This window comes from Castor canadensis, chromosome 19 (assembly GCF_047511655.1).
Source record: "Castor canadensis chromosome 19, mCasCan1.hap1v2, whole genome shotgun sequence".
Taxonomy (NCBI): domain Eukaryota; kingdom Metazoa; phylum Chordata; class Mammalia; order Rodentia; family Castoridae; genus Castor; species Castor canadensis.
The window spans coordinates 30,410,200-30,433,179 of record NC_133404.1 but is presented as its reverse complement, the minus strand read 5'-3'; the positions used below and the strand labels follow the sequence as shown (position 1 = coordinate 30,433,179).

The 22,980-nt window shown below is 34.6% G+C and overlaps 1 protein-coding gene across 15 annotated transcripts in view; it reads left to right on the top strand.

Annotated features, from left to right (window-relative positions):
- Mef2a (myocyte enhancer factor 2A) overlaps positions 1-22,980 on the top strand; it is a 136,671-nt gene that overhangs the window by 38,474 nt on the left and 75,217 nt on the right. For 7 of the 15 annotated variants that reach the window (XM_074061812.1, XM_020161765.2, XM_020161767.2 and 4 more), the window contains exon 2: positions 15,140-15,331. The exons of 1 other annotated variant lie outside the window; for it this stretch is intronic. In XM_074061812.1, the coding sequence (XP_073917913.1) occupies positions 15,278-15,331 (54 nt within the window). In that variant the 5' untranslated portion in view covers positions 15,140-15,277. Of the gene's footprint in view, positions 1-1,340; positions 1,417-2,416; positions 2,635-7,744; positions 7,870-15,139; positions 15,332-22,980 lie in introns of those variants that run through there. 7 more of the 15 variants (XM_020161763.2, XM_074061815.1, XM_074061806.1 and 4 more) reach the window with 6 other exon arrangements.

The window sequence follows — 22,980 nt, the reverse complement described above, 5'->3', positions numbered from 1 at the left end:
CCTAATCCTTAAGAAATAAATATAATAGCAATATTTCAGTGTTTTACTGTCAGGAAAAGGCATCAATTTTCAGTATTTCAGTTGTCATAAATTTCTATCAAATAGCTAGTTAGGAGGTGTCATAGCCAGATCACTCTTTGTCTTCGCAAAGTTAGGGAAAGGTTCTGAATTTCGGTAGACACTGCCCTCTGATACTGTTCAGGGATTAGAGAGTGGAGGACAAGCTGGATTTCAGTCCCACTTGTTTTTCTTGGCCCCTCACTCATGTGATAGTGCCTCCATCATTGTTCATAGTGGCCTTGTGTCAGTGATTTCTTGCTTTTTTTTTCTTTTAAATAGAGTTACAGCATTTGAACTGTTTTGCAGGTCAGAATATCTGTCCTGAGAGCTCTAGAATCATTACTAACTAGAAAAACGGGGTCTTTTGTAGCTGTAAGGAATTATTTTTCTCAATGCTATCTATATTTTTGTATTTTATTGATCTTATTTCTTGAATTGGTAGTTAGTATTTTTGAATTTTAGGTAAGATATGTAATAACCTAATTTAAGTTATAACATTCAGTGTGAATGTTTGTAGAATTTGTTCTACCTTTTTGAAAAATAGACCTACTTTGAACCAGACTACGTTTTCAAGTAATGTTCATTAACTGTATGTGCGCTATATTCAACGTATAGTTTGTTTTCTTGTTGAATCATTTTTTAAAATACTGACTGATAAGTGTCATTGTGTTCACACAACATATCATTACATTTTTCAAATGTGTAGCCATACACATGTAACTCAGAATTGAATGTTCTAGTTATTTTCCATAAAACAATAACTTGTGATAGTCTTAAATTATTTCAGAACTTGATTTCCAGCTTGCATTTAATGGTAAATAATGATAGTATCCTATTTGGAGGGATACAAAGAAAAATCTTCCTTTAAGAGTAAAAGTAATTGGAGTATGAACTTTTAAGAGTAAAGAACCAGACCTCTGGTTGTGTTATTGATTTCACCTAGATAATTAAGTTTTCCAGAGAGTATACATATGAGTAGGTTTTTTTGTTTGGATATTTTGTTAGAAAATATAGATTGTCATTTTTTTATGTGTGGTATGTAGTTGTCTTGTGTTTAAATTGAGATTAAAATTATTCAATATTGCTTGATTCTGATTTTTCAAGATGTTATCAAAGTAGATAGCCACTAGGCATTCTTTACTTGGTTAGAGCATTTTTTCCCCTTCTACTAAATGATACAGATGGTTCTTGACTTGGGCTTGACATTTGTTTTTAACTTTATAGATAGTGCAAAAAAGCATATCCAATAACCATTTTGTTTTTCCCTTTTTGTTTTGTAGTCAATAAATTGCATGAAATTTATTTATCATTAAATCGGTTTTGTGTTAGATGATTTCGTCCAATTGCAGGCTTAAGGTAAGTGTTCTGAGCATGTTTAAGATTATCTAGGCTAGGCTAAATTACAATGTTCAGTAGGTTAGATGTACTATATACATTTCTCACAGTATTTTTAGCTTAGATGGATTTATTTGAACTTAACCCCATTGTAAATTGAACAGCACATGTGTTTAGAGGACTTGCTGGTGTATTTCTACTTTAATGTAGTAAATTTTTCTAATCACCCTAATGAAGTTCTTAGGAGTACATTTAACAAAAGAAGTGTAATACCGGCTAAGCGCTGTCCCATACTTGTAACCCCAGCACTGTCTGTATATTCAGGAGGCTGAGGCAGGAGAATCATGAGTTTCAGGCTCACCTGGGCTGTATAGGAAGACCCTGTGTTAAAAAAAAAAAAAGTGGAACATGTACACACACACACACACACACACACAGAATAATACAAACCACTATAAAACATCATTACAATAGACTGTTCTTTAAAGGATTGGAGGGAAATAAGTATGCCTACTGTAATCAGTTATAGGGCTATTGCAAAGCCTAGGCTAAAGGTGGCAGTGGCTATTACAGAAAAGGAATTGACTTAGTATGTTGGTTTAACAAAATCTTGACAAACCTGTGGGACATCTAGGTTGAGTAGCTGGGATTATGGTTGGAAACTGAGGGCCAGTTTTAGGTTAGTGATGTAGCTCTGGTGTTCTTGCAGTGTCCATTAGTGGCCAAGGCCTTTGTAGTAGACTGATAACTGAAGTTTCTGGTATTTGTCTTTTATGAACATTTCACAATAATTCAAGTGCATGTTTGATCTTTGTAAACTTATTTTACTGCCACACAACCTCTCAAAGAGTACTTTAAAAAATGTAACAAGTGTTTTCATGGTTTTTATATTAACTAGTAAGTAATACTAGCCAATATTTATCAGTCATTTGGGCAGGATACTAAGCTGAATATGAATATATATGTATACATATATGTATATAATCTGAATATTTACAAGTCATTATTATTATTATTCCAGTATTTTAAAGATTTTATACCTGAAGCTTAAGTGAGTTGAATCACTTCCTCTAGGCTACACATGTAGTAAGTTGTGGAGCTGAGGTTTCAGTCCAGGCTGACTTGCTGCAGAAACTGTTCTCTTGTCTCTTATGTTTGAACCAACCAAACAAAACTGAATGACTGAGAAACCACTTACTGAATTTTTATGGAAGACCTGCATATATTATACTTTATTCTGTAAGTACTTTAATATGCTTTCTTATTTATATTAACATGGCCAAAGAAGTAAGCCATGTCTGTTTCATTTTAAAAATGAAGAAACTGAGTGATTCATCTTGACTTGGTCAAGATCACTAGTAGCTAGTTAGTGGCAGAATTAGGATTTAAAATTGGCTCAGTTGATTCCAACACTAATTTTCCCTTATACTACTTAAGAACTATGTTGGCTTAAAGAAGGCGTGTTTCCCTTGGGGAATTTGATTAGACTTTAATGGTTGTTCTTTATTTGTTTTGTGGTACTAGAATTTGAATCCAGGACCTCATGCTTGCTAGGCAGGCACTTCTAGCCCCATAGACTTAATGATTTCTGCATACTAAACTACAGTCTAGTTCTTAAAAATAAATTCTAGATCTTAATACTTAAGATTGTAGGTTGAATTTGGAGTATAAATACCTGAGAAAATTAAAATACTTTAAATAATAGATATCATTTACATATATTCAAAGTAAAGACTTTATTTAGAATTATCTTAGAAGAGAGAAAATGGAAAAGTACTTTCTAATACATTGATGCTCATTTAATAATATTGCTGAGAAAATTAGACAAAATTAAAATCTTTTCCAGTTTTTGTGTGTGTGTGTGTGTGTGTGTGTGTGTGGTACTGGGCTCACCTTGAGCCACTCTGCCAGCCCTTTTTGTGATGGATATTTTCGAGATAGGGTCTCAAGAACTATTTGCCTGGGACTGGCTTTGAACTGCAATCCTCCTGATCTCTGCCTCCTGAGTAGCTAGGATTACAGGTATGAGCCACCAACTCTTTACCAGATTTTTATAGGCAATAGTTGTTAACATTTGTATAGGGTTACATATTGATCTTGCTCAATTCCATCAGTTTTGTAACATTTTTTTCTTTCTCTTTCTTAGTTTTGAGAAGGCAAATGAAAATTGAAGCAATGAGGTCATTCAGTATAAAATATCTTAAATATTGGCTTCAATTAGCACCAGAGTTTGAAACTGTTATCTTAACCGAACTTGCTGCTATCCACTAAAAACCAGTGAGTGGCAGTTAAGTTTTGTATTAACAGTCTAGCTGCTGCTTCAGGATCTGACTAGCCTTGTCCAGTAAGCTCTTTGCAGAGCGACTTAATCTGCAGTGCATCATTTTTGTTTTTTTCTTTTAATCACCTATCATTTGCTTTCACTTCAATGCTGTGAGCAGATGATGTAGGATGTCTTTTGAGTGCTGGATCCCTGTAAATTAATGTTTACTTGGTTTCCTTTTAGTGGATGGGTTGCACCATTGAGAGCTACAACCATTCCTTTAAGAGCAAGACTGCCTGAATATGCCCGCAGAACCTTTCTGAAATGGATATTGGATTTTGATTGGTTGGCTAAATGTGAGAGAATTTTGAAGCAGTCTTGTCTTAGAAGGAGCTTTTGGTTTTAGAAGGTAGTGAGTAGCTAAGTGGACAGAGTTGCTTTCCACTGTCTGTCTTTCTGCTTTGTCTTCATTAAAGCATTCATTTATTAGCCTTTTCATTGTGTGTTATTATGATCACATACAATGTAATCATTGTATTATGTGATTGTATATTGTGATTTCATTGATTTTGATTATTCTTTGAATACCAGCTTCTATCACTCAGCACTGCTGCTGTACAGTTTTTAATTCAGTATCTAATTTGCTTATCATCTTTTCTTGTAACGACTGTTCTACTGAGTACCTATAAGCTATCAGAAATGGCTTTCTTTAGAATTGCATGGGCAGCTATCATTTTTAAGGGTATATATGTGTTCATTTATCATCTATATTTATTTAGAAGGCATTTTTGCTTTCTATTTCTAGCCTTATGTATCATCTGATATTCTGACTTAAAATAGTTTGGTCTTATCAGCATTTTTATGATATATTATCAGAACATTTTTTGTGGAAAAAATAAGAATTATAAGATGAAGTAACAGATCAAGAAAATAATACATCTGATTTGATATTAAAGTGTCCTATCAGAAATACTTTGAATGATTTATCTTTGTCTTGTCCTTCTGGATACAGATTATATTTGGCTCTTCAATTATTTGCATGTATATATCAGGGTGTTTTCTGCTGCAAGTAACAGACTAGTCAGTTAGGATTTTATCATCTCATGTGATGAGGGGTACAACTAGAGTGGTTCTGAGGTTGGCACAGAGTCCTTCTTTTTTTTGTCATTTTTGTCTTCTTCCATTTCATTCTAAATTTTTTTATTTAGTTGCCCTTCAGTACCAGTGTAGTCCATGTTTATACCCATGGGGAGAAAAAATGACCAGTTAATTGTAGGCTTCTTGCTTGGAATTGCTTCCAAAGATCCTAGTTTATTTTCTGTTTCACCTTTGTTTTCACAGTTGAAACCAAAGAAAAATGTCTTCTAAGTAACTGCTTATTTTAAAATTACATATATATATATATATATATATATATATATATATATATATATAATTAAATGAACATTCACACGTAGCGATTGTTTCTCTCTGTAGTTAGAAGCCTCTCAAGACAATAAAGAATCCTGTTGTTGTACTCTTTGAGTTGCAGAATATATTAATCTGTTCAGCAGAGACTATGATCTTCAGATTATGTATTTATTTTAGAAATGTCTTATAAATAATACAGACATGGAATTCTAGAGCTGAAATACCGACTAATTTGTATGTGTCTGCACTCAGTTTTATACACGTCAGCGTACACCAATGTGATATATGTTATCCTTAACAATTAGCCATAGAAAGGTCAAATGACATTTCTAAGGACAAACAATAGCACAACTGGAATAAAACTAATGTTTACTTTCCATCACACTTAAGTTGTTTCTTGGCATCTGACTTCTACTTTCCTGTACAGTATTGTTTTTCCTGATTTTTCCCACAAATACCTATGCCCAAGCTATTCCACTTCCTTGTAGGTTTTATGAATAATTTCATATCCCGTTCTTTCATACTGTGTGCTTTCTGTTCCAATAAACATATTAAGAAATCAGAAATCAATCAACCAATAAAAGTACTTTGTCCTTTCTTTATTTGTAAATTATATAGCTGTCTGCCACTGAATGTTGCACTATCTTGACATTTACATACCTCTCTTGCAGGTGGATTTTTTTTTTTTTTTTTAGTATTTAGCATTAGTATTAGACACTGGTCTAATACTTAATACTTGCTAATTATATGTATGTTGAACTGAACTTTATAAAGGCTTTAAGACTTCTGAACCTCAGTTTTTGGTTTTCTTTGTCTGTAAAATGTGAATAATTTGGACGAGAATATCTGTTCTTTCTTTTTTTTTTTTTTTTTTTTTTTGCGTTGCTGGGGTTTGAACCCAGGGCCTGGTGCATGATAGGCAAGGGCTTTACCCCTGAGCTATATCCCCATCCCCTCTGTTCTCCTTTTTAAAGATTTAAGTTTTATTATGTTGCATTTATAAAATAAGACCATAGCAATTTTTTTTAAAGTTTGCTTTCATAGTATTGTGTTAATAAATAGCACACTTCACAGTGAAGTTCATTGAAAAATGTGGATAATCTCTATGAATTCATAAGTGAAAAAAGCAAAATTTCATAAGAATAAGTATAGTAGATTTTGTGTATGAAAAAAGATAACCAAGAAACGTGTATATACAAAAAGTATATTTATAAACATATATATGTATGCAAATACAGATAAATTTTTTTGCAGAAAAGAAACGTAATAAGGAAAAAATCAGTAAACATTGAAGTTTGTTACCTATGAGAGGCAAAGAGGGGGAAGCAGACATTCTCTGATCAAATGTGTTTTAGTATAGTTTTCCTTGAAAAGCATATTAATTTTCTACCCATTAAAATAATAAGAAAAAGAACAAGGAAAAGAATCCTAATATTTTATGCAAACAGAAATTGACCCCAACTCTATTGTAAGCAACACCACTCTGTTAGAGGTAGTATAAGGAGGGTTGCAGAAAAGAAATGATCAATCCAAATAACTTTGAATATAGAACTATTGAACATATTACCATCTCCCATTGGTCTTTGGAGAAAACAAACTTCAAACAAGTATGGAGCTCTTTTCTGGGGGGAGGGGAATAGTTTAAAGTGAAGCAATTCTGAAACTATTTAATGTATATTAATAGGCAATGCTTCTCTGGTAGGGAGAGTTTTTACCCCAAGAGGATATTTGACAATATCTGGAGATATTTTTGACTGTCTACATCTAGTGAACAGTGGTGAGGTTATGCTACCAAACACCCTACAGTACACAGGAGCTCCCATCACCCCATCCCTCAAAGCATTATCTGGTCCAAGATGTTGATAGTGTTACCATTGAGAAATTCTGATTAAGGAGGTAAGTAAATGAATTGGTGAAAGCTAGGGTTCTTATTGTGGAAGAAGGGAAGCTCAAATACGGATTGAACCTTGTGGGAAATGGAGATGTCGGTATGAACATATAATTACATCATACTTAAGTATTTCTTAGGTAAATAGTAGCAGTGGCTTCATAGTACCACACCCAGATCTTGATTTATAACTATCACTTCTCCAGGTTGGAGGCATGGCTTAAGTTGTGGAATGCCTACCACGCAGGCTTAAGGCTCTGAGTTCAAGTCCTGTCCTTCTCCCACCGTCCACCCCCAGCGAAAATGATAGTAATGATAATAATAATAGTACCACTTCCCGGTAAAAGAAACCGAAATCACTTGGGTAAATGACTGATTCTGGGATAGCCCAGGAAGTCACCTCATTAGCCTTAGCCTAGAATAGCTTGTTGGAGCAGAAGGGAAGCAAGTGCTAAGAGTGTTAAAACCCATAGGACCCATCTTTGGGGGTGCTATGGGGAGGGACACTACTAAATCAGGAATAATTTGAGCATCAGAATAAGGAGAGTAGTGTATTGTAATCCCATGAATAAAAGGAATGCTCAAATAGCTATATCAAATAGAGGAAGGATGGGCTTATAGTTTAATAAATGTGGAGGGCATAGTAAAATGGAAAAAACAATCATTTTGTAATCATCATGGTGTAAAATAGTTGAGGGAAAAATTATCAGAGGGTTCTATATGTAAGGGAAACGCTTGATGTGCAGTAGGGTATGTTAAAACAATGTGGTTTAACTTGTCTTCCACAGATTGGTTATTATTTGCAAGAGAAAAATAGGTTTCATACAATAGAGGAACTGGATGATACCTTGATGAATTGATCATAATACCGCTAAGAGGTAGATGAGCATTAAATGCCTCTGGATTTGATATGGTAAGAGGGAAACAAGATCACTTACAGTGTTTTGACTGGGATAGTCCTAAACTTGGGGACTGTTGTATAGAATAACTGGATTATATTCTTTAACCTGTCATTGTCATGAAAAACAAAGGCCAAGAAGCTGTTTTCGATCATAAGGGACTAAAGAGACTAATAACTAAATGTAATATGAGACTCTGGATAGATCTTATTATAGAAGAGGAAAAAACATATAGGGACAGTCGATAAAATCGGAATTATCGCCTACGCTTTAAAACTTTGCAGTGATGTTATAGTCCCTGAATTTGGTAACTGTGCTGTGATTGTATGAGACCATTCTTGTTCTCAGGAAATTCACACTTTAGGTATCAAGGTATAAAAGGGCATGCTTTGCGCAACTTACCCTCAAGTGGTTCCAAATAATAACATATGTATATATCTGTACAAAAATAGAATACATTTGCACATAAACATCTTTCATGAGGGAGAGAAGGGAAAGAATGAAAAAGTAAATATGGCAAAATGTTAAAGTTTTGTCTGTCAAGGTCCTGGTGCATAAATTCTCTACATGGTTCTTGGAACTTTTTAGTAAATCTGAAATTATTTTAAACCAAAAAAGTCATGCTAAAAATTAAAAAAAATTTCTAAGTAGTTTCAAATCTATATTTGCTAAAGACATGTTTCATGTTTTCTTTTAAGGTGTGTATGCATTTTAAATTGTTAGGGAATAGATGAGTATACTGGATCAAGGAAGAGCTATATCTCAAAGTGTGGGCAGTAAGAGGAGGCAGCAGTTCTAGTTTGAAGGATTATGATGCTCCTCACATGACCACTGAGACTGGAATGGGGAAGGAGAGAAGGAATCAGGCTGTGAAGGTGGTGGTGGGGTTTCTTTATGTGGCAGAAGTTGGTGGTCTCACTTCTTTCTTCTCTCACACATCACCACTTCAGCAACAACAAGATAAAGGGTTTCTGTGACAGGGCTGGGAGAGCAGGGGTCAGATTATTGACTTGGGGTAGCCCTAGACCCAGGGTCCCTGGCCAAGGCTGGTGCATGGTACCTGAGACTAGCATCTCTGCAGAAAACTAATGCAGGTCTTTAGCTTCTAGTCTTGTCTCATGAAGGCAGCAGTGTGCAGCTGCTGAAGTCCTAGATTGAATCTTGTCCCATGTACTTAGCCTCTGTGACCTTGGGGAATTGATATTTACTCCCTAGGTTTCAGTTTTCTCATATTTAAAATGGGATAGTAATGCCTATCTCATAAGCAGGTTGTAAGATTTAAAATATATATATATGAAGTACTTGGTATTGGTATTATATACCAGGGCTCCTGAAAAAACTTCATTTCTCCATTTGATGAGTACATAAAGAGAAAGCTTATTTTTTCGGGCTGGGGATGTAGTTAAGTGGTAGAGCATTTGCCTCTAGCACTGCAAGAAAACAAACAAAAGTCTTTTACTCAGCCAAGTATGGTTGTACATACCTATAATCCCAATGTTCTAGAGGCTGAGGCAAGAGGATCACTTGTTTGAGGCAAGCCTGGACTGCATAGTGAGATCCAGTCTCAAAGTGAATGGAAATTACTTCCTATCACTATTGAAAAGTATATTTACCCTAAGGCAGAAGCTTATTTGAGCAAAAGTTAATCTTTTTTTTGCTTTGTTGTAGTGATACTGGGTTTGAACTCAGGGCCTCTTGCTGCTAGGCAGTTCCTCTACCTTTTGAACCATGTACCCAGCCCAAAAGTACTCTTAATTAAGAAATAATTTTATTTTATATCAGCCCCATCAAAGAAGGTTGTTCTTAAAAATACTTATTTACTTAACCAACAAGTTTTTTTAAAACAGTAAACAAAATCGATCTTAAAAGAAGAACATCTGTAATCAGTATTACTGCTGAATTTTTGTCAATCAGAGATTGAGAAAATCTAGATTCTATGTCTCTTTAAGTTGAGAGGTAAAGCCCATATTGAAAACCTTTTTAAAAATCTACTTTCTAATTTTTTTTTCCAGTACTGTGTTTGAACTTGGCTCCACTTGAGCCATGCCTCCAGTCACCCCCCCCCCTTTTTTTTTTTTGCTATAGTTATTTTTCAGATAGGGACTGGGTAACATTTTTATTGGGGCTGAACTTGAACCATGATACTCCTATCTCTACCTCCTAAGTAGCTGGGATTATAGGTATGAGCTGCTGAGCCATCCCTAGGTCCTGAGTTTTAAAGAACTGTCATAGAAATAATTTGCAGTTATCTGATAGTTTAAAGTCATTTTTTTCGTGTTAATGCTGTCTGAATATGGATATAGGCCTCAGGATTTATTAAGAGAGATTCCTCGCCCTACCTCCTCACCCAGGAAAAGATATATTACTTAATTTATGTGAAAAATATCCATTTGTTTTTGTGTGTTTTTAAAGGTAAATTTCTGTTGCTATTTTAGTAAAACTCGTTTAGCTGTATAGAAAAAAGTTAGTGGTTAGCTAGAATTAATGAAGTTTGAATCCTACAATTATTTTAGGATTATTTTAAAGGCATGTACATTCTTGTTTTAGTATTTGCATGTTTTTAATTGTGGTAAAATATACAAAACACTGACTTCCCATTTCAGTCATTTTTAAGTGTATAATGGTGGCAGTAAGTAAATTCACATTTATGTGCACCCATCAGTATTGTCCATCTCCAGAACCTTACCATGATTCCATGCTGACTCTCTGTACCCACTGAACCGGAACTCCCCTCTTCTCCCTCCCTCCCTTTGGTCCCTGGTAACTACCATTCCACTTTCTGACTCTGTGAATGTAGCTACTCTAAGTACTACAAGTGGAATCATCAGCATTATTTGTCATTTTGTGACTGGTTTGCCTCAACATAGCCTAAAGACTTCAACATAGCATGTGACACGGTGTCCTTCTATCAAAGGTTTTAAAGGCCAGGTAATAACCCATTGTATGTATATACCACAGTTGCATATTTGGGTATTTCTGTCCACCTTTTGATTATTGTGAATAATGTCAGTGTACATTGGGGTATAAATATGTTTGAGTCCTTGTTTTCAAGTCTTTTATTTATATAACCTAGAAATGGAATTGTTGGATCCAATGCTAATTCTTTATTAATTTTTCTAGCAGCTACCATACTGTTTTCTGGAGCAGCTGCAGAAAACTGTTAACATTCCCAGAACAGTGCACAAGAATTCCAGTTTTTTCACACCCATGATAATTGCTTTCTGTTCTGTTTTCCTTCTCCTTCCCCCTTTTTTTAATAGCCATTTGAATGGATGTGAAAATGGTATCTCATTATATTTGCCTCATAATTAGTGATATGGAATATCTTTTTCCTGTGCTTATTAGTCATTTGTATGTCTTTGGAGAAATAAATGTTCCTGTCTTTGCCCATTTAAAACATTTTTTTAAATTGAGCTTTGGGGGTTCTTTAAGATAGGGTCTGGGTATTAATCACGTATATGTCATTTGCAATTATTTTCTTCCATTGTGTGAATTGTGATGTGTACTTGGTTAATAGTGCTGCTGATAAACAAAGTTCTTAATTTTGATGACAATTAGTTTGTTCTTGTGTTGACTACGATTTTGGTATTTTTACTAAGAAATCATTGCCAAATCCAATATATTGAAGCTTTTCCTCTAGTTTTTTTAAAGGGTTTTATAGTTTTTAGCAGTTGTGTTTAGATCTTTGATCCATTTGGAGTTATTTTTTGTATGAGATTTAGGTAGGCATCCAACTTGCTTCTTTCCATATGGCCATCTAGTTTTTCCCACCACCATTTGTTGAAAACACAGTCTTTTCCTGTTAGTCTTCCACTTTTATTAAATATCTTTTTTTTTTTAATTTCTGAGCTCTTTATTCCATTCGTCAGTATGTCTCCCTGTATGCCAGAACCATACTGTTTGGATGTCTATAGCTTTGTAATAAAATTTGAAATCAGGAAATGAGTCCTCCAACTTTGTTTTCTTTCAGGATTATTTTGGTTATTTAAAGTCCCTTGAGATTCAATATGAATTTTAGGGTGGCCTTTTCAATTTCTACAAAAAGATCACCAGGATTTTAATAAGATTGCATTGAATTTGTAAATTGCTTTGGGTAGTATTGACATTAAGTCTTTAATACGTAAAGTCTTGCAACCCACCAATGGTTTTTTTCATTAATTTTTAGTGTACAAGTCTTCACCTTCTTGGTTAATTTAATACCTACATATTTTATTCTTTTTGATGGTATTGTAAATGGAAGTGTTTCCTTATTTCTCATTTTTTCATTGTTAGTAAATGATACTGTAACAGATTTTTGTGCATTGTCATATCATACTACTTTGCTGAATTTGTTTACTAATTCTAACATTTCTATTGTGGAGTAGGTTTTTCTACATGTAAGTATCATCTGTGAACATGGATAATTAATTACACTTTTTTCTAATTTGGGTGCCTTTAAATATATTTTTCTTGTCTAAATTGTCTAGAACTTCCTCTACAGTGTGTGAAGCAGTCATCCTTTTCTTATTTCTGATATTAGAGGAAAAATTTTAGCCTTATATCATCAAATACGGTGTCAACTGTAGGATTTTCATATATGGTATTTATTATGTTGAGGTAGTTTGCTTCTGTTCCTAATTGGTTGAATGTTTATATCATAAAAGGATATTGTGTTTTTTCATCATTAATCAAGATGATCATGTGGTTTATTCGTTCTGTTTATGTGGTGTATTGCATTGATTGATTTTAGTATGTTGAGTCATTTCTGCTTTCTAAGAATAAATCCTACTTGGTTATCACGTGTAATTAGTTTGCTAGTGTATTGTTGAGGATTTTTTCATCAGTGCTTATAAGAGGTATTGCTCTGAAGTTTTCTTGTGTCTTTTGGCTTTTGGTATCAAGACAATGCTGTCCTCTTAGGACTCCTCTCTAATTTTTGAAAGGTTTGGAAAATAATTGGTGTTCTTGAAATATTTGGTGGAATGCATCAATAAAGCTATATCTAAGGCTTTTCTTTGTCAGGAGACTGTTAATTACTAATTGAATATACTTACCAGTGACAGGTCTATTCATCTTTTCTTTTTAATCCAGTCTTGGTAGGTTTCATGTTTCTAGGAACTTATCCACTTTACCTAGGTCATCCATCTGTTGACATATAGTGTGTATAGTCTCATTCCTATAGAATTGATAGCGAAGTTCCTACTTTAATTTCTGATTTTAGTATGCTGAGTTGTCTCTTTTTATAGTCAGTCTAGCCTAAAGGTTTGTTAATTTTAATAATCTTTTTTAAGAATCAACTTTTCATTTTATTGTTTTTATTTATTTTTCTATTCTCTGTTTTATTTATCTCCTCTAAAGTTTATTATTTCCATCCTTCAGCTAGCTTTGGGTTTTCCCTTGGGACATCTTAATTGTAGCTTTATAAGTTTGATAATTGATGGTACGTGAGTGTTACACTTTATCAGTCAAGGTTGCCATGGTGATTCTTGTACCTTTGAATTTCTAAGAGAATTTTAGAATCATTTTGCCAGTCTCTACATACAATAAAAGAAAACCTGGCATTTCGATGGGGATTATGTTAAATATCTAGGCTAATTTGGGAAGAATTAATACCTTTATAAAATTGAAACTTCTGTAATTCTTCAAATGTAGATATTTTTTCAGCACATTTTAAATTTTAATCAAGGCGGTTTTTGTTTTCTGTGTTTTGTTTCACATACCTAAAATACTAGCTTTATTCTCATTTTTTTTGCTAATGGGAATGATACATAGAAGGGAATTCTGGTATTGTAGGAAAGAATAGAGAATTGTTGGAGCCGAGATCTAAACAGAAAGGAAAGCAGAGTGTATGAGAAAGATGCTGAGGGGTTGATTGTCGTGCTGCAGGAATTTGAGGTGCTTCTCTTCTGATTGCTTTTACTTTGCCTGTGGAGTAGGTAGCAAAGTCATCAGCTGAGAGTGAAGATGAGGGGTGACTTGTTGGAAATGTGAGCAGAGAGAATGTGGCACAAAATGATTGGGAAGTAGATAAATGGAAGATTGCTGGATGATATGCAAAGGGTGTTTGTGAACTGAAACAATTAATTAGCATGGATAGAGTGTTTACTTTTTTTCTCCTGCCATTTTTAGCTACATAGTAGCTAAAACTATTGTAGTAGAATTGTTCCATTAAATGGAGGCAGAGGGGTAAAGGTTCAGGGAGATGAGGTGTATGAAAATTAACTAGATAAGGAGCCAAGTAAGGAACACAAAGTGGGGTCATTGCTAATGAGAAGGTGGTAACCTGAAAATTACAGGACCTTGTGGAATTAAAGGATTGTGGCAATTAGGTTATGTAGTATGTAAGCTGAAAATATAGGGGGTGGAAGCTAAGAGATTGCATATAATATTTTAGTCTTATTATAAATAATGTACTAGCAGATTTTTGTTAGTTGTCTTGTCTTCATGTGACAAGTCCATGTACAGGACTAATAGGAAAAACAAATCCAGACTCCCTTTTCTAAGAAGACCTTTGGGGCTATACGTGTTTGAACTGTTTTTCTCTTTTCTTTATTGCTCTTGCCAGGGACTCACTAATTTTATTACACAGCTCTTCCAAGGAACTTGCTGTTGCTCTCTAGTGTATATTTTCTTTCATTACTCTTTGCTTTTCCCTTTATTTCATTTCTACCTTTGGGTTTCATTTGTTCTGTTTAGAACTCTTGGAGATGGTTATCTACAAATGGGCTTTTGACCTTTTTCCTTCTCTTTAACCTCATACTTAGTTTTGAGTAGGAGACATATCTTCAGGGAGGTATTTTCTGACCCACAAATTTAGGTCTGATAAATGTTCTGGAGTCATACTCCCTGAGTTCATTTCCCAAGCTCTGCCTTCTTACCATGTGACCTTCAGCACGTGAACTTTTCTGTGTCTCAGTATCCCTATTTATAAAATGGACAAAATTATATATAACTCAATGGATTCTAGTTAGGATTGACTGTTCATATTTAGAAAAGTGCCTGGCACACAGAAAAAAACCTCACTAATGTTGGTTGTTATTGCTGCTATTATTGTGTGCATTGAGAAAACTTCAGACATTTTAATTGTGTTAGTTTAGCCAGAGCTAGAGGTACAAGAGATTCAGAAGGTACTTTAAGAATAAAATCAGTAAGATTTCAACTTATTTACTAATCTTATGTACTCAGAAATTTTAACTAATGATGCTGTCTATGCATAGCATAAAAGCAGATTTGAAATTTGTGTAACATTTTGATGATTTTTCAAACTTACAGAACTAAAATCTTCTAATTTGTGTTTTCTTTTAGATCTTATAGAAAATTTCAGCTGTAGCCCTTGGACTAGAAGCTGAAATAGTAGAAGCTGTGTACGATGCATTAGGGTATTGAAGAAAATTAATTTTTGAATTAAATATTTGGAATATAAGGAAGGAAAGGTGACTGAAAATGGGGCGGAAGAAAATACAAATCACACGCATAATGGATGAAAGGAACCGGCAGGTAAATGAAAATTTTAATTATCTATTTAACTGATATGATTTTTTTTCAAAAAGAGTAGAAATGATGGAGTTTTTCTTAACTTTAATTTTGAGACTTTATCATTTTTAGTTCCAAACTAAATGAAAAATTCTGTAAAATTATGTCTTTTCATCATGTGTTTTAAAGAGACTTTTTATTATAAAATTATGTATGTTGTAGGTAGATGATATAGATATGCAGAAATAAAATTGCAGTCCTACAATTACTATCCATGGCATAGATTTTCCATGAGATATTTAGCCTTTGATACATTGATTATATGCTTGATTGTTAGTCCTATGCTGATTATTACTTTCAAATTGTCACCTGTTTTTATAATTCGGTAATATCTAAGTTAGCTGTAGTTATCAGTTATATATTTCTTGGTTGACCGAGAAATAATGAGAATAGTTTTTATACCACTTAGTATCACAAATATTTCTAAAACATTCATGAATGTTCAGCTTTAATTGATAAATTTGTACTACTGATGTCAATAAATCATTATTAATTCAGAATAATTATAATTATGCTGACATATGAAGAGACCAAAAGTTGTATTCAAACATGATTAGCAAACTATGGCTCATAGGCTATAACTGTTTTTCTAAATAATGTTTTATTAGGATACTGCATGCCCATTCATTTCCATATTTTCTATGGCTGGTTTCAGATTACAACAAAAATGAATAGTTGACCACAGAGACTGTATGATTCATAGGCTTAAAATCTTTGTTCTCTGTCCATTTAAGAAAAAAGTTTGCTAACCCTGTGGTTTAGAGATAAGAAGGAAAAATAATTCCATAGAATATTGTAAATGAACTACTCTTCTCTGGGAAGGTTGCATATTAGGAGAAATTTGAAGAATAGCATCAGAAAGCTTACTGGAAACAAAACACTGAAGATGTGTTCTTCAAAATCAGAGTAGACACTTACCTAAGTATGGATATAATTGGAGACAAAACTCAGCTGAGCAGCTAGTGGGGAAGTTAGTGGGAACACTAAGGTGGCCCATAGACTGAAGTGAACCCTTCTTTCAACTCAGATTGCTTAGCAAAGGTGTAAGACCTACACAGTCTGATACAATATGAAGACCAATAAAGTAGGGCAGATTGATAAAATACCTTTCCATCATCCCAAAGGAATGCAAGCAAACTTCCCTTCACAAATCTGAAGGTTGTGACATGTAGAAGATGAGACCTGCTGCATGGATACATGGAGTGTAAATGTTAAATAGGGATTATTGAAGAATAACATGCGAGTAGAGAATAGCAGCTCATAAAATCCCTGAGCTTTTATCCCATATATAGCCATGTTTAACTTTGGATATGTATAGCTAGATTGGACTTAACCTGTGGAACAGATTTTACATGTTAGAGGAAAAAAAGGAACTAGGAATATGTAGGTGAATATATGATGGAACTTTCTAAGGGGAGGAAATGAGTTTGTTAAAAGAATGGAATATGCCACTGTACCTCAGCAACTAGAGCCTGCCTGCCTTGTTTTGTTCGTGTGGCACTGGGGCTTGAACTCAGGGTCTTGTGCTTGTTGGGCAGGTGCTGTACCACTTGAGCCACTCCACCAGCCAGCCCTAGAGCCTGCCTGTTCCTACAGTGGATTTATCTGCTAAGTCATTTTTTTTTTATTTGCTAAAGCTGCCAAATGGATTAAGAGCTATCTGAATTTCTCTCTCAGATAATTTCAGCAAAGAATGAAGGAAAGACAAGATATAGTTGGGCATTTTAATTTTCAGTTTAGATTAGGCATAGACATAATTTGCCATAAACTAAAATGGTATCTTAAATTTATTGGTTTTGAATTTATGGATTCTAAATAAAAATTTTCTTCCTTGAATAAAGGGAAAAATTATTTTCGTGCCATATATTATGTTTAAAGGACTGAATTAGGGAACTCATTAAAAATATATAGCCTATCTAGGAAGTTTAAGTATATGATAAATAGATTAGAAGCTCGGCTACTGGGAGAGTTTATGTGAAAAAATCACTCACTTCTGGTGGGACAGTCCAGGGAGCTTCTATTACTGGAGAATGTAATAGCAAGTAGAATTTTCAATTGCAGGTAGGAGCTAGCCACACAAAACTCACAGTTTGAACCATTGGAGGAAAAGTCTCCACAGTGTACTTGAAGAGCTACTTCACTTAACTTCCATGTGGTGGAGGGTCTGTTGTATTTGTTCTTCCTTGTTTAATAAACTGCTTTTTTAAAAAACAAACTTTGTATTAAAGTGTAACATAAAGTTTTACAAATTTTAGCTATGTGTTCAGTGAATTTTGGCAAAAGAATATGACCACATAGCCCACATCTCCGAGGGCTGGTCTTTGACTTGTCTCCAGCCCCTGTGGCCTAAAGAAAGGTACCAGCCTGCTCTTTCAGCACCGCAGTTTAAGTATACCTGCTGTTGAATTGATTTTCTTTTAAGCAGTGTTATGTTTATGAAATTCTCCAGTGTTATTGTTCCAAATATATTTGTATATTTTTACCAGTCCATAATATTCTATTGTGTAGGTAGAACACAATTTATGTATTTATTTTTTATCTTTATTAGTGTATATTGTGCAAAGAAGTTTCATTGTAACACTTCCATACATGTATATAATGGACTTTGATAAAATTCACCCACTCCGATTATTCTTTCTCATCTCCCCTGCCCCCTTTTTTTTTTTTACAATTTTAATTGGCTATCGTTACTATATTTTCATACATTTATATGAAGTACTCTAGTCATATTCAACCCCCCATCACCCTTGTCCTTTTGCTCTGTTCCCTTCCACACTTTTTCTTTATCCATTTATTGGTCAATGAGCACCTAGGCTGATTCCATACTTTGGCTATTGTGAATTGTACTGATTGTAAACATGCGTGTGCAGGTATCTCTGTTTATGCTGACTTACGTTCCTTTGGGTATATGCCCAGGAGTAGTGTAGCAGGAACATATGGTAGTTCTATTTTTAGATTTTTGAGGAACCTCCATACTGATTTCCATAGTGGCTATATTGATTTACATTCCCAGCAACAGTGTATGTGAGAGTCACTCTCCTGGTCCATCCTCACCACCATTTTCCTGTATGGCTAAGGGTGTTAAACATGTTTTTGTGTATTTTGTCCATTATATATTCTGGACACGACCTTCAGCCTGATGAATAGGTAGCAAAGATTTTTGTCCCATTCTGTTGGCTGTCCTTCATTCTGGTAATTGTTTCCTTTCTGTAGAAATTTTTAATTTGATGCAATCCCATTTATCAATTCTTGATCTTATTTCCTGAGCAATTGGAGTTTTCTTCAGAAATTCCTTACCTGTGCTTGTATCTTCCAGTGTTTTCCAGTAGTAGTTTCAAAGTTTCAGATCTTACATTAATGCTCTATGATCCATTTTAAATTAATTTTTATACAGAGATAGGGATCTAGTTTTAGTCTTTTACATGTGGATACCCATTTTTCCCAACATCATTTCTTGACTCTTTTCACCTTATGTTTTCATCATCATTGTCAAAAATCAGATGGCTGCGCAGGTTTATTTCTGGGTCTTCTGTTCCATTGGTCTATGTCTGCTTTTGTGCCAGCACATTGCTGTATTTGTTACAATAGCTCTAATAGTACAATTTTAAGTCAGTTATTATGATACCTCCAACATTACCCTTTTTTGCTGAAGATTGCATGGCTTTTCTCCCTTTATTTTTTTCTATTGTAAATAGACATTTGAGTTGTTTTCTACTGGACATGATTATGGTGAATGCTGTTCTAAATATTCCTATTTTGGACATATAAACACCTGAGTGTTTACCTAAGAGTACAGATACTAAGTTGTAGGGTATACATGTCATTGGTTTTTATAACAGTTGACAAAAGTTTTCTAATGTGTTTGTACTAGCAGTATGTAAGAGAGTTCTAGCTGCTCCAAATCTTCACCAGTACTGGATGTTGTCCTTTTCATTTTAGTCACTCTAGTAGGTGAGCAATGGTAATTTGTTTTAATCTTAAGTTTCCATGATGTCTACTCTTCCATCGTATAACAGAAGACCCAGAAATAAACCTGCTCAGCCATCTGATTTCTGAGTAGCTGGGACTATAAGCTTGTGCCACCATATCCAGCTCAGTTTATCTTTTTGTTCTTTCCTTTATTGATAATGTTCTTTGTATCATATTTACGAAATCTTAACTTGCCACAAGTTGTGAAGATAATTATTCTAGGATATGAGGACAATCCAGTTGCACCATCTGGCACCCCATTGATCACCAGGGTAGATAGATGTGATTTGGCTGGCTAGGTGGGTGCCCCCTTCTTCCCGCACTGCTCCTGTGCATCCCTCCCAAAGCTGCATGCCTGGCAGAAGAGGATGCTCCTCCCTGGTAGAGGACAACTTTTCTTGGGTCAAGGGTATATGAGTAGCTGCACTCCCCTGCAGAACCTCCAGACAAGCTTTCAAGATAATTCTGTGCTTTCTTCTAGAAGTGTTTTTGTTTTACTTTCATGTTTTAGATCTGTTATCCATTTGGAATTTATTTTTGGGTATGGTTTGAATGGTTGGGGTCAGGATTTGTTATTTTCAGTTGATTCAGTACAATTTATAGCAAAACCATCCTTTCCTCATTGCCTTTGTCATGAGTTAAATGACCATATATGTGTGGGACTATTTCTCACTCTCTCATTCCATTTGATTATTTATCCTTGCTCGGTTCCATAGTATTTTAATTACTATAATTTAATTACTGTAATTATGGTGGCACAGTTCTCTGCCATTATATTTCTGTAGAAGTATCTGGTTGTTCTTAGCCCTTTTCTTTTCCAAATGAAACCACGTTAGTTAATGTTCACCCAACAGCAACCATCCAAATATCTTACTGTAATTTATTTTTTTTCCACTGAATGTGTGGACCTGTTTAGGGGGGATTGAAATCTTTACAATATTAAGTCTTATGACTTAATAATGAAACATGAATATGTTTACCTTTCATTTTCTTTTCATTAATTCCATAATGTTTGATAGTTTTCAGTATACAGTGTTCTACTATATTATGTTATGTTTTAATTCTAGGTATTCAATTTTTAGTATTATTATGGTTTTCCCCTAATTTTATTTTCTATATGTTTGTTGATAGGGAGTGCATATAAAAGTATTTTTAATTGATCTTTTATCCCACAACTTACTGTTTGTAATACTTTATCCAGTCATGTACAAGTTTTTATATACCTTGGTGTAGAATTGCTGGGTCATAGAGTAACTCAAAGTTTAACATTTTATGGAACTGCCAGCCTATTTGCCAGAGTGACTGTACCACTGTACCTCTCCCCAGCATTGCGTGAGGAGGGCTCCAGTTTTTCCCATCCTAGCCAGCATTTGTTTACCTTTTGGTTACTCTGTCTATCCTAGATAGATTTTGGTTTTCATTTCCTCATGGCTAATAACATTGACATCTTCTCATGTCCTGTCCTTGTTGTAAACTTGTATGTCATCTTTGGAATAATGTGTGTTCAAATCTTTTGCTCAGTTTTTAGGTTTTTTTTTTTAATTGCATGATCTTCATTTTGAAAACCATTGGTTATAGAATCTAGAGTGGCAGTACATTCTTTTATTACTTTGAAACAGTTATTTTCTAGTTCCTGTCATTTCTGTGGAAACCAACTTTTAATCTCTTTCATTTAAAAAAATCTTTTCATCTTTTGTTGTTTTTAAGACTTATTTTTTCTTTGTTAGTAAGCATTTTTACTATGTATACACCTACTGGGGGTATCAGCAGAGATTCCCTGTAGCCTACTTTTTCTTCCTCAGATTCCAGTTTCATGGAAATTAGCTCTTTTAACTGTGTAATATTTGTTATTTTTTGTCCACTTATAATTTTGTTCTGTGTGCTCAGTTTGGATGCTCTCTAGTACTTTTTTCTTTCTAATAATCCTTTCTCCTGTTTTTGAAAATTAGCTGTTAAAACAACCTTGACCTTAATTTCTAATATTATCTTTTCAGTTCTAGAATTTCTTTGTGATTTTAAATAGATGCCAGTTCTTTGGCAAAATGGTATTTTCATGTTTTCTTCATGTTTTCCACTAGTTTATTGAAAATATTAACTATAGTTATTTTTAAGTCCTTGTCTAATAGTTTACCTTGGTCTTCTGATAGGATCCATTTTTTCTCTGTACTTTAGAGTATGTGGTTCTGCTTTTAACGTATCTTGTGGGTTTTGTTTTTTTTTTAAATGAGCCACCAAACATTGTATGTAAGATATGGTAGATATTTCATGTTATATTACCTTTGCAGGTGGATTTACCCTCTCTTCTTTCTCAGCCATTGAACTTAGGTGCCAAATATCTTAGACCAATTAGGGATTAGCCCAGTTGGGGGCCAGGTGCAGTTTGATGAAGCTCCATCTCCCTTTGGTTCACTCAGCTCTCTAGAAGGTGCCTGTCAAGGTTGTCCACTGGGCTGAGTTCTCTGGGCATTTCTTAAATGTAAATTTTTGTTTTTGCAGGGTATGAAGCATATAGATAAACAGAGACAGAGACAGAATGTGCTCTAGCACATTAGCCATTCCCATCTTTTCATTTTTATTCAAGGAAAACACAGAAAAACACAATTTCACCAGCACAATATAGGGAAGTCAGTTGATAATTTTGGAAAAATTATTTTTGTATTTCTCATTAAGACTTGTTGGCAATAATGGCGCTGATAGGTTTCAGTTCTTTCTTCACCCTTAAGCTTCTGTTTCCCAGGGTCACAGGTCCTGCCTCAAGTCTAGCTTGAATTCTCCTTCTGCCCCAACCTCCAATCAGCATGAACCATAAGATCCTAACCAATAAGATCATGCTGAGTCTCACTGAGAGGTATTTAAGCCCCTGTCTCTCTCTCTCTCTCTCTTTCTCTCTCTCTCTCTCTCTCAATAGCAACTAACTCACTGCCCAAACAAAGACTAGATTCATAGCATCTTTGAACTCAGGGCCTCATGCTTGCAACGTAGGTGCTCTACCACTTCAGCCACTCAGTAGATCTTGTTCTCTACATTTACTTTCAACCTCCCTGTGGTCTCATGCTTTACACTTAAGTATATCTTAATGTCTCTTAACTTGTCAGTTTCATTTTTATTCCTTCTGATCTTTTATATATTTGGAGTAGTTTATACCTTCTTTCAGTTTGTTAGAGGTCCCCAAGCATCAAAAAAAAGAAATTCTGGTTAACCATACCACTCCTCATGTCCTCAGAACTCCTTGGGTTGCAGCTTCACATTGAGTCCCAAGGAAAAGCAACACTGGAAAGGATACTTTATCTAGCTGATAACTCACCAACCTTGGAGATCTTGTGTAAGAGTGGCTGGAAAGTCACTGCCAGCAGTTAGTCAGTTGTTACCTGTTTTCTTCTACTGCCATGCCCAACAGAGCTTCTGTGCTGCCCTGGTTTTGTTCTGGACAACATCTGTCTGCACCAGCACTGCTGCCAGTCCTTGTTGTAAGGTGGCAGATATTGAGTGTCCCAGGTAATGGAGGTGAGAAGTACAAATGTATGTTCTCATATTCTCAATGTATATTTTCTTCTCTAGGCTACAAGCTTTCATCCATGCCCCTACCCCCAATACACGTTGCAGCACAGATCTAGAGTTTCACATACTTTCGTACCTCATTCCTT